Source organism: Babylonia areolata, chromosome 25 (assembly GCF_041734735.1).
Source record: "Babylonia areolata isolate BAREFJ2019XMU chromosome 25, ASM4173473v1, whole genome shotgun sequence".
In the NCBI taxonomy this organism is placed as follows: domain Eukaryota; kingdom Metazoa; phylum Mollusca; class Gastropoda; order Neogastropoda; family Buccinidae; genus Babylonia; species Babylonia areolata.
In genome coordinates, this window is record NC_134900.1 from 29,674,870 (window position 1) to 29,687,369 (window position 12,500).

The following is a 12,500-nucleotide window of genomic DNA, read 5'->3' on the forward strand; positions in this document are numbered from 1 at the left end:
GTCTCTGAAGTAGGGTTTGCAGTCTCTGAAGTAGGGTTTGCATCTCTGGGGCAGGGTTTGCATCCTTGAGCAGGGTTTAAGGTCTCTGAAGTAGGGTCTGCAGTCTCTGAAGTAGGGTTTGCAGTCCCTGGGGCAGGGTTTGCATCTCTGGGGCAGGGTTTGCAGTCTCTGAAGTAGGGTTTTCATCTCTGCAGTAGGGTTTGCATCTCTGGAGCAGGGTTTGCAGTCTCTGAAGTAGGGTTTGCATCTCTGGAGCAGGGTTGGCATCTCTGGGGCAGGGTTTGCAGTCTCTGAAATAGGGTTTGCATCTCTGGGGCAGGGTTTGCAGTCTCTGAAGTAGGGTTTGCAGTCTCTGAAGTAGGGTTTGCATCTCTGCAGCAGGGTTTGCATCCTTGAGCAGGGTTTACAGTCTCTGAAGTAGGGTTTGCAGTCTCTGAAGTAGGGTTTGCATCCTTGAGCAGGGTTTACAGTCTCTGAAGTAGGGTTTGCATCTCTGCAGCAGGGTTTGCATCCTTGAGCAGGGTTTACAGTCTCTGAAGTAGGGTTTGCAGTCTCTGAAGTAGGGTTTGCATCCTTGAGCAGGGTTTACAGTCTCTGAAGTAGGGTTTGCAGTCTCTGAAGTAGGGTTTGCAGTCCCTGGGGCAGGGTTTGCATCTCTGGGGCAGGGTTTGCAGTCTCTGAAGTAGGGTTTGCATCTCTGCAGTAGGGTTTGCATCTCTGGAGCAGGGTTTGCAGTCTCTGAAGTAGGGTTTGCATCTCTGGAGCAGGGTTTGCATCTCTGGGGCAGGGTTTGCAGTCTCTGAAATAGGGTTTGCATCTCTGGGGCAGGGTTTGCAGTCTCTGAAGTAGGGTTTGCAGTCTCTGAAGTAGGGTTTGCATCTCTGCAGCAGGGTTTGCATCCTTGAGCAGGGTTTACAGTCTCTGAAGTAGGGTTTGCAGTCTCTGAAGTAGGGTTTGCATCCTTGAGCAGGGTTTACAGTCTCTGAAGTAGGGTTTGCATCTCTGCAGCAGGGTTTGCATCCTTGAGCAGGGTTTACAGTCTCTGAAGTAGGGTTTGCAGTCTCTGAAGTAGGGTTTGCATCCTTGAGCAGGGTTTACAGTCTCTGAAGTAGGGTTTGCAGTCTCTGAAGTAGGGTTTGCATCCTTGAGCAGGGTTTACAGTCTCTGAAGTAGGGTTTGCATCCTTGAGCAGGGTTTACAGTCTCTGAAGTAGGGTTTGCAGTCTCTGAAGGAGGGTTTGCATCTCTGAAGGAGGGTTTGCATCTCTGAAGGAGGGTTTGCAGTCTCTGAAGGAGGGTTTGCAGTCTCTGGAGCAGGGTTTGCAGTCTCTGAAGTAGGGTTTGCAGTCTCTGAAGTAGGTTTTGAAGTCTCTGAAGGAGGGTTTGGATCTCTGTAGCAGGGTTTGCATCCTTGAGCGGGGTTTGCAGTCTCTGAAGTAGGGTTTGCAGCAGGGTTTGCATTTCTGGAGTGGAATAGGTTTTGCATTCTTTGGAGTGGAGTTTGGTTTGCATCTCTGAAGTAGGGTTTGCAATCTCTGGAGTGGGGTAGGGTTTACAATCTCTGGAGTGGAGTAGGGTTTGTAAAGGGTTTGCAGTCACTGGAGTAGGAGTTTGTAGTTGAATACACTGTTTTCTGTTGTTGGAATGACGTTCTGTTTATTTGAACTACACACATTTGCACAGACAACAGAATACTGCATCGCAATGCAACGCAGTGAAACACAACACAACACAACACAACACACACACACACACACACACACACACACACACACACACACACACACACACACACACACACACACACAGAGGACAATGAAGACACACACACACACACACACACACACACACACACACACACACAGAGGACAATGAAGACACACACACACACACACACACACACACACACACACACACACACACACACACACACACACACACAGAGGACAATGAAGACACACGGACAGAAAAGAGAAGGGGTTGCAGTTTTTGCATAAAACGAGGAGAAATCAACAGTCTTCCTAATGCCCAGATTTGTATTTCCATTCTGTATGAAACCTACAGAATGTCCGGACGGGTTTTACGGGAAGGGGTGTGAGAAGACGTGTGGTAACTGCCGAGACATCAGTGAGTGTCTTCACGACACGGGAAGGTGCACAGGACAGTGTGCTGAGGGCTTCACTGGATCGCACTGTGCTGAAGGTCAGCGAACTTAGTGTTTTTCCTCTCAGTCTCACTCTCTCTGTCTCTTGTCTCTCTCTGTCACTTCGTATGGGAGAACATATATATCATAAACTGTAAGCGAATGTGAGAAGGAAATGGGCAGTGTTGGAGTGGGAAGGAGAGAGGGAGGGAAGGGAGGGGAGAGAGAGAGGGGGGAGACGTATCGAGAGAAACTGATATAATATCATGGTATTGACTCAGTGTGATTTGAAATTGTATATGAAAAATGTCCAGATTTTGCCAACCTGGAATTGTCAATATGGATTGCTGATATTTTAGTCAGTTGGACACCGTTGTATTGAGTATGTTAGTAACAAGCATTGTACGTGTGCATTAGTATATGTATAAATGTGTGGAGTATAAAATGGTACGAGAGGAGGAGAGGGATGTGAGGATAGGGGGATGGGGGGTGGGGAAGGGCAGAGTGATGTGCGAGCGAGGGATATATGCACGATATGTATATGTGCCTTCGGCCAAAGTATATTAAACAATCCCGAATCCGAATCTCTCACTTCATGTCAAAATGAATTGATTACCGTTATTCATAATGTACTCATGAACTGTTCATATGACACACTGTGTATTTCATTCCACCACCCTCTTTTCTGGTGACGCCAGCCTTTCTGCATTAAAACGTTTCAGGGTGGCGTATGAAAGATAGAATTAATGAAACTGAGGCAGGAAGAAACGGAAAGGAGTGGGGGATATATGTGCATGCTCTCGAGGCCAGAGTGCGTTGCGTTATGCTGCTGGTGAGGTGTGTGCCTCGTGGTGTGGTGTAGCGAATATGGATTTGCTCGTAATGCAGTGACGCCGCTTGGAGAAATTGAGACAGAAACAGGGGGGGGGGGGAGGAGGGTGGAGGCAGCATCTAAGAAATTGTGTGTGTGTGTGTGTGTGTATCTGTGGCTTTGTGTGTGTGTGTGTGTGTGGCTGTGTGTGTGTGTGTGTGTGTGTGTGTGTGTGTGTGTATCTGTGGCTATGTGTGTGTGTGTGTGTGTATCTGTGGCTCTGTGTGCGTGTGTGTGTGTGTGTGTGTATCTGTGGCTCTGTGTGTGTGCGTGTGTGTGTGTGTGTGTGTGTGTGTGTGTGTGTGTGTGTGTGTGTGTGTGTGTATCTGTGGCTCTGTGTGTGTGTGTGTGTGTATCTGTGGCTGTGTGTGTGTGTGTGTGTGTGTGTATCTGTGGCTCTGTGTGTGTATGTGTGTGTGTGTGTGTGTGTGTGTGTGTATCTGTGGCTGTGTGTGTGTGTGTGTGTGTATCTGTGGCTGTGTGTGTGTGTGTGTGTGTGTGTGTGTATCTGTGGCTGTGTGTGTGTGTGTGTGTGTATCTGTGGCTGTGTGTGTGTGTGTGTGTATCTGTGGCTGTGTGTGTGTGTGTGTGTGGCTGTGTGTGTGTGTGTGTGTGTGTGTATCTGTGGCTGTGTGTGTGTGTGTGTGTGTGTGTGTGTGTATCTGTGGCTCTCTCTGTGTGTGTGTGTGTGTGTATCTGTGGCTGTGTGTGTGTGTGTGTGTGTGCGCGCGCGCGCGCGCGTGTGTGTGTGTGTGTGTGTACGTGCGTGTGTATGTGTGTGTGTGTGTATCTGTGGCTCTGTGTGTGTGTGTGTGAAGAAAACAAAGGAAATAAGAGGGGGAAAAGAAGAGCTTGGAGACCCCCACAACAAACACACACAACACACAAAACGAAAAAAAAACCCAACCAATTTGCAGCCTTGTTCCTCACAGTCCAGCCGCAAAAATGTCTGTTTCGGAGCTGAAAACGCGTCGTCCGTTCTGAAAAGAAATAAGAGAGAAAGCAAAACATTGTCCAGAAAGTTCGGTTAGATAAACTTAACAGTATGGTCACTCAGGCACAGCTTGCTCAGTCCAAGCAAACTTTAAATTGAGTCAAAGACATGCATTTCCTTCAGTTCGTCACCCAGTACAGTGTACGTGTCAACAGCTGTCGCAGACCAAACACCTGTGGTGGTTGGAGCGGTGGTGTCAGCGGTCGTCGTTATTCTCATCGTCGTCTGCGTTGTTGTCCTCGTTAAACGGTCAGTTTATTCTCTTTGTCTCTGTCTCTCTGTCTCAGTCTGTCTGTTTGTCTGTCTGTCTGTCTCTCTCACAGGTTTTCAGTGTGAGCAATATTTTTGACTTTGTGGATAAAAAGTGTTTTAGGGACTGTTTGGTAAAATTACGGCTTGGTTTGCTCCCAATAAATGGATCATTTTTTTAAAGAGAACATTCAAATGTAATATAATTCAAATTACGCATGTAAACGTTGTAACGTGGTCGAAGATGAGAACCATTTTATAAACAATTGTGTCCTTTACAATAACTTGCGGCAAAAACATCTGAACTTTGAAGGTCAATCGTATGTTCACTTGCTTTAGAATGGTTCTGTTTACAGTATTCGTAAACTCTGCGTTTATATATTTAATGCCTTGAAGATACGACAGGAATTTTGTGACAAATTAATTTACTATGCACAAGAAGTACTTTTGTTCTACAGGTTAAAGTTAGTATGTATTTTACATTTTGCTGTCGCTGTGTGATCACCATATTGTGTAATTTTGACCTCTTTCTAGGGGCCGGAGGCCTGGAGATTAAAGTTTTTGTTCTTGTTCTTATTCTCCCTCCCTTCCTCCCCTCTCTCTCTCTCTCACACACACACACGCTCTCTCCTTTCTGTCTGTGTCTGTGTCTATGTCTCTCTCTTTTTCTCACTCTCATTTCTGTCTGTCTGTCTCTTTCTTTCTTTCTTTTTCTGTCTGTCTGTCTTGTCTGATTTCATTTTGCACAAACGATTCTGCACGTCCACATGTAATGTCAGACAGCGAGCTACCATACAAATTTAAGCGTTGCTATCATCAGAAATACACCTTACCTTTAAAACGTGCGTATTGGATGCATATCGGCTAATAGTGACAGTTGTTGAGCAATTTCAGACTAAAACGGGCGCAACAGCCGAATGATTAAAGTGTTGGACTTTCAGTCTGACGGTCCTGGGTTCGAAAATCGGTAACGGCGCTTGGTGGGTAAAGGGTGGAGATTTTTTCCGATCTCCCAGGGCAACATATGTGCTGACCTGCTTGTGCCTGAACCCCCTTCGTGTGTATACGCAAACAGAAGATCAGATACGCACTGTGACAGAGTGATTTACGAATGCCTGTTGCCAGAGGAAGAACGGGGAATATTATTTGTACATTTCAAATACCTGTATGAATGTGAAAATGTTTTGCACGTGGTAAGTGTGGGTGAATCGTGAGCTGTGCATGTTCATGTGTGTGTGTGTGTGTGTGTGTGTGTGTGTGCGTATATGTATGTGCAGCAGGACACGTCACCATGGTAACCAGAGACAGCCAGAACGTGCAGACTCCCAGCGTCTGTCGTTTGCTCCAGTCATCGCCAGTGGGGGTTCGGGTGGTAAGGCCGACACACACGCCCGTCAGTACACTCCTCCTGTACAACAGATGTGAATTATGACCGCACACATTCCACAGGCAGAGTTTCTTGTCAAAAGGTTCAAAATCATTTAAAATCCGAGAAACCCTATTTGGGTACATGGAAACACAAGAGAAAAACAGGCCCACATCCTCGAGACGTGCCATCGCACAAGAAGAAGAGAGAGAAAATAAAATAAAAAAAAGAGGAGGGGAGGGAGGTGGTGGAGGGAGTGGGGGCACACACAGTGGAGCCCTAGGAAAAGTAAACCTGCAGGGCCCACATGCACAAACGTAAAAAAAAATCATCAATTTAATATAAGGAGTAAGAAAAAAAAAGAAGGAAATATATATATATGAAGCGTTTAGTACTGTTAACCTGACATAAGAAAAAAAGAATAAGAACATCAAAATTATCGCACACATTCAATAATAATTTTCAAACATTTTGCCAGCTTCAACAACACTTTTTTCTTCGGAGTATTAAACAGTGTACTGAATTTCAGTGTGTTCGGTCGTTTACAATAAAATGGTTTTAAGAATGCTTTTCTAGTGTCATAACTCAAATAGTGCTGATGTCCCAGGCCCATGGCAATGTGAGTGTGTCTGATGGGTGAGTGGACAGAATGGGGGTGGGTAGATGGATGGTGGTGGTGTGGTTCGAAAGGGAGAATGACCCGATTTGTACCCCTTTATCCTTTTCTATTCAAAACTTTATTTTGCCGTTTTTACAAAATCTACGGCACGCAGATTACAATTATGCTTCTTTTTACATGTATGTATTTTAAGTGAAAATTGCTGTTATCTCAGCCGTTTAATCATGTGTGTGTTTGTGTGAGTGTTGGAGTGCAACAGTTGTAGTATTGAGAGTATGCTACTTTGTGAGTTTTATGCACTGTGTTTTTATAATATTAATGATTCTGTTTTATGTTTCTACTACTTTTTATATGCTTTCTTGTTTCACTTTAGGTACTGGATTGTGAAGCGCTTAGAGCTTGCTTATGCTTGTATTATAGCTCTATATAAAAATAAATTATTATTATTATTATTATTAGTTTAAAGAACGGGTTTTAACTCAGTGTTTCATGTGTCTGGAGGAACGGAAGAAAAGTGGCAGAATGGTTAAGACGCTCATCTGCCAGTTCGGTGCCCGTGAGGGTCTGGGTTCGATTCCCGCTCTCGCAAGTATCACCCAAATTTGACTGGAGAAAATCAAACTGATCATCCAGTCAATCGGATGAGACGATAAACCGAGACCCCGTGTGCAGCACGCACTCGGCGCACTGAAAGAGAACCCCAGTCAACTGAAGAGTTGTCCTTTCTGGAAAAGAAATCCCCTGTGATTGTATTTCTCTTTTTTTTTGTGGTCACAACAGATTTCTCTGTATGAAATTCGGGCTGCTCTCCCCAGGGAGAGCGCGTCGCTACACTGAGAGCGCCACCCATTTTTTTTTTTTTTTCCTGCCTGCAGTTTTATTTGTTTTTCCTATCGAAGTGGATTTTTCTACAGAATTTTGCCAAGGACAACCCTATTGTTGCCGTGGGTTCTTTTATTTGCGCTAAGTGCATGCTGCACACGGGACCTCGGTTTATCGTCTCATCCGAACGACTAGCATCCAGACCACCACTCAAGATCTAGTGGAGGGGGAGAAAATACTGGCGACTGAACCTTGATTCGAACCAGCGCGCTCAGATTCTCGCTTCCAAGGCGGACGCGTTACCTCTAGGCCATCACTCCACATGTATACAAATATATGTATGAATGCGCTCAAGGCCTGACTAAGAGCTTTTGGCTATGCTGCTGGTCAGGATCTGCCTAGCAGATGTGGTGCTGCGTATAAGGATTAGTCCAAACGCAGTAACGCCGTGTTGAGAAACTGAAACTGGAAGAACAGAGGATTTCTTCAGTTGTGTTTACATCCTCCAGCATCTTCTATTTTCCCACTTATTTGTTTGTGATGTTTGTTTTCATCTATATATTTCTTTTTTTTTGTTTAAAAAAAGTTTTGCGACTGGTCTCCACCCTTTTCCAGTTGTCATATTTGTTTTATCTCTCTTTTTTTACACTCTTCTGTTGGATGCAAACTACAAAAAAACAAAGTCTGTCATCTCCGGGAGTGGACAGGCATGTCTTTCGCCGAGGCGCAGAGAGCAGTCCACGACGGAGACAGACGGCGGTAGATTGTCAGAAAGTCATCAGTGGTGCCTCCACAGGACAAACCCACCTGGGGTTACGAGACCGATGATGACGATGACAGTCATCTAGTCAAATAGAATCGCAGTAAAAAGAAAAAAAAAGAAAAAAAAACAAACAAACCCCCCAAAAACCCAACCCACGTTTGGTTCGCAGATAACCCCGACGCCAGACCCAAAGCCAGGGTGAAACCGGTGACCAAGGCAGCAGCCAGACCCGGCCCCGCCCAAGCCGGGGACAGTATCTACCAGAACATTCCCCTCCAGCCACAGACCTCGACGTCCGGTTCCGCGCCCACGGCGCCCGACCCGTCGACCCGACCCGACGGAACGGTGAGGGAAGAGCCCAGACCCGCGTCGGAGACCCTGACTGAGGACGAAGAGCTGGACGCTCTGTGGAGCGGACAGGACTCCGTCTATTCCAACGACCCCTCCAGGTCTTGTGCCATTCGCCTTGACCAGCTGCTGGAGACCGTTGTGGAGGGTGTGCGAAAGGGCAAGGTTGCTCAGGAGTTTTCGGTAAGACTTAACAACAACGAAGGCTCTGACTTTTCGGCCGTGTCCGAGAGAAATCGTAACAGAGTGTGAAAAATATCCGCCTGCTCCTTCTCGATACTGCTACTATTACTTTGTACTACTGCTACTACTACTACTTCTACTACTACTCCTCCTGCTGCTGCTCCTACTACTACCACTGCTGCTCCTACTCCCATTACTGTCCCCACTACTACTGCTTCTACTACTAAGAAGAAGAAGAAGAGGAAGCAGAGGAAATAATAAAAGTATGTATTACGACAACGACAATGTCGACGATGATGATAAAAGAATGCAGTGATGATGATGACAATGACGATGAAGATCACAATAATGACAATAATAATAATGATAGTAATGATGCTACTAATGATGATGATAGTAATGAAAATACTGATGATAATAATAATGATAATGATGGAGAGGATGATAATGAATTGTGTAGCACTGTATCTTAAGCTGAAACAAATCAAAGCGCTTTCACATCCGACTTTCACACGCATGAATGACTCCGAAACAAAAAACAAAAGAAAAGAAAAACACTTATAAATACTGTGCAGACAGAAGGCTAGAGATACTATGGAAAAAAACGGGAAGGGAAAGGAGGTGGGGGGGGGGCTGTTTTGAAAAGAAGTAGGCTAGGTCTGAAGGCTGGACATCAAAGAGCTGAGAACAGGGATATAACGAAAACGAAAGAAGGTAGATCATTCCAATTGTAAGGTCCAGAGACAGAGAGAAAAACCACCACCACAACAACAACAAACGATGGCTGACTGTGTGAGTGTTTGAATCTAGGAAACGGAGAAACCGTATAGGTCTGAATCAGATGGAAAAGAGTAAGACGGGGGTGTAGGTCTGAGCTGATGGTCTCTCTCTGTATCTGTCTCTGTCTCTGTCTGTCTGTCTGTCTGTCTGTGTCTGTTTCTGTCTCTGTCTTTCTCTTTACCACTTTACGGAAAGAGGTTTTCCACTCCACACACACACACACACACACACACACACACAAAACATCATCAACTGGAATGTCTGACACTGGTTACGCAATGACTTGTTCCAGTCGATGGAGGGATTCAAAGAGTTCCCTGTGACGAATGGGAAGAGACAAGAGAACCATTACAAGAACCGGTTCAACAGCATCCTCCCTTGTGAGTATTTCGTGAAACGTCCGCGCTGACATGAGTATGCGCCCAATTACAGTATGTGATAATTCCTTGTCAACTGACTTAAAAAAAAAATTTTTTTTTGGCCTCAGTTGCATGCAAGCTCACGGAGCACATGTTTTCTCTTTTCTTCTGTTTCTTTCTTTCTTTCTTCCTTTTTGACAAACTTGTGTAAACAAAATGAGTCTCTGTTTTAACCCGGTGTTCGGTTGTCTGTGTGTGTGTGTGTGTGTGTGTGTGTGTGTGTGTGTGTCCGTGGTAAACTTTAACATTGACATTTTCTCTGCAAATACTTTGTCAGTTGACACCAAATTTGGCATAAAAATAGGAAAAATTCAGTTCTTTCCAGTCATCTTGTTTAAAACAATATTGCACCTCTGGGATGGGCACAAACAAATAAAAAAGCCTAATTATATGCAAACTGCATTTGCTGTTATATTTATATTTTTTGTATTCTCTAAACTTGGCACTTTGACCTCGTATTCTGACACAACAACAAGAGGAGTCATTATTATCATTTTTTGTTCAAACAGGAACTTCTTTTGCTAAGCATGGAATTTTTATTTATTTTGCAAACGTTTTGGTGCAGATAGTAAAAAAAGGGAAATTACTCTGTAATTAATGCTAGGGGACTTAATTTATCACAAGTGAGTCTTGAAGGCCTTGCCTCTCTTGTTTCTTAAGTGCTCAACACGAGGCTTTCTTTATTGGCCTGAATAAATACTATTGAAATCAATAGAGGCAAAACAAAAACTCATATTTTCAAGATCAGAACCACGAACTCAAATTTTTTAAAAAATGTGGAACAGAAGTTATAGAAACAACTGAACAATATGAAATACCTGGGAGTAATATTCCATAAATAAGGCAATTTTGAAAAGGCTACGGACATCTGGCAAAACAAGGTAATAAAGCTTCTCATATTCTTAAAAAGATCTTTCAAGAATGAAAGCGTAAGCATACATATGATATCAAAATTATTTGATAGTCTCGTTTCACCAATACTAGCGTATGGAACAGAAATATGGTTCCCCACTTGTGAAAAAGCAGATGAATATTTAACCTTTGACAAACTATATAACCATTGTCTCATGAACAAATTTCCTCATGAGTATGTTCATTTAAACTTTTTAAAAGAAATATGGGGGGTCCACAAAAAAGCCACAAATTTAGCAATACTTGGTGAAATAGGTAAAAGCCCCTTCAGTTTAAAAGTGATTTGTCAAACAATAAAATTTTGGTTTTACATAACACAGGCACGAGCAAATTCGTATATCAAAATTGTGTATGACGACATGCTTACAGAAGAAACAAAACAGCGAACATGGATTATTTCGTTGAAACTATATGACAGAATCTTGGTTAAAGACACGTTTGGAATTAATCAGTCAATATTCAGTATTCATAGACTTAGCTAGGTTATAGTGAATAAACTAGAATATGGATATGTTTTATTCTGGAAGAGAAACAAATCTGAAAATAAATCTAAACTACTCTTTTATAATAAAATTACTCATGAATACAGAACGGAACCGTATTTGCTTGAAGGATATCTTCATTATATATATATATATATATATATATATATATATATATATATATATATAAGAATCATTGTGCAAATTAAGAATATCCTGTCATGATTTAGTAATAGGAAAAAGCAGATATCTCAACATCCCAAAAGAAAGGAGACTATGTTTACAATGTCAAACAATAGAGGCTGAATACTATTTCTTAGATGACTGCGAATTATACAAAGGAATTAGAACAAAATTCTTACAAAAAAAATCAAAAATACCTTCCAAATATTATTAAACCCAGTCAGCTAATACTGGAAGACAACCTTGTGGGACTGTTTGGGAAATTTGTCAGTAACTGCTGCCAAAAACGCCATAGCGTGCAGGAGTGATTCAATCTCTTGTTCAATATTTATCTGTTTTGTTTTGCTTTTTTGTGCGTGGTTTCATGTAACTTTGCATGCCTGTCTTATAAACCTTGTTAAGATTTAATTGACATTAAAATTGATTCTGATTCTGATTCTAATTCTGATTGGCCGAAAAACAACAACAAAAAAAACACGCACACACACACACACACACACACAAAGAAAAAAAACACACACACATGCATACACACACACGCACACACACACAAACACACACACACGCGCGCGCGCGCTCGCGCGCACTCGTCAACAAAAATTAATACACGCACACACGCTCACGCATACGCATTACCCCCCCACTTCCTCCCTCGCACACACTCCAAGAAAAAAATACATGAGATACATGCCCAACCCACACATGGTCGCCCTTGTCCCTTACCCCGCACACACATGCTCACGCGCATCGACGAGCCTTGTCAACTGACTTAATACTGACTAGACAAGACAAGACAAGACAAGACAAATGGTGTAATGTGCTTCGGCCATCGGTGTACATACACAGCGGGTATTGGGGGGGGGTGTGTTAATACGGACTAAAGACTGTGGTTCATACTGACTAAAGGCTGTGTGGGTGATGGATTTCAGAGTTACTGGACTATGCGTCCCCGAGTCCGAGTTCCTATCTGGACTCGCCTTCGCCAGCTTGTCATGTTTAGGATGAAGGTGGCAGAATGATGAAGACGCTCATCTGCCAATGTAGAGAGTCCGTGAGGGTCTGGGTTCGAATCCCGCTTTCGCCCTTTCTCCCAGGTTTGACTGGAAAGTAAAACTGAGACGACTAGGAGATGATAATCCGAGGTCCCGTGTGCAGCAAACACTTGACGCACTGAGCAAAGAACCCATGGCAACGAGAGTGGGTTGCTGTCTGGCAAAATCCTGTAGAAGAAACCCACTCGGTTAGGTGCACGAATATGTATGCATACGCTCAGTGCCTGTCTAAAGCGCGTCGGGTTATGCTGCTGGTCAGGCATCTGCCTTGCAGATGTGGTGTAGCGTGTGTGGATTTGTCCGAACGCATTGACG

The 12,500-nt window shown here is 43.6% G+C and overlaps 1 protein-coding gene across 5 annotated transcripts in view; it reads left to right on the forward strand.

The window, feature by feature from the left end:
- The window catches only part of LOC143299916 (uncharacterized), a 113,939-nt gene that overhangs the window by 78,962 nt on the left and 22,477 nt on the right, over nucleotides 1–12,500 (forward strand). For all 5 annotated transcript variants that reach the window (XM_076613447.1, XM_076613449.1, XM_076613451.1 and 2 more), the window contains 5 exons: nucleotides 2,064–2,201; nucleotides 4,163–4,256; nucleotides 5,534–5,628; nucleotides 7,996–8,357; nucleotides 9,430–9,517. In XM_076613447.1, coding sequence (XP_076469562.1) covers nucleotides 2,064–2,201; nucleotides 4,163–4,256; nucleotides 5,534–5,628; nucleotides 7,996–8,357; nucleotides 9,430–9,517 — 777 coding nt within the window. The remainder of the gene's footprint in view (nucleotides 1–2,063; nucleotides 2,202–4,162; nucleotides 4,257–5,533; nucleotides 5,629–7,995; nucleotides 8,358–9,429; nucleotides 9,518–12,500) is intronic.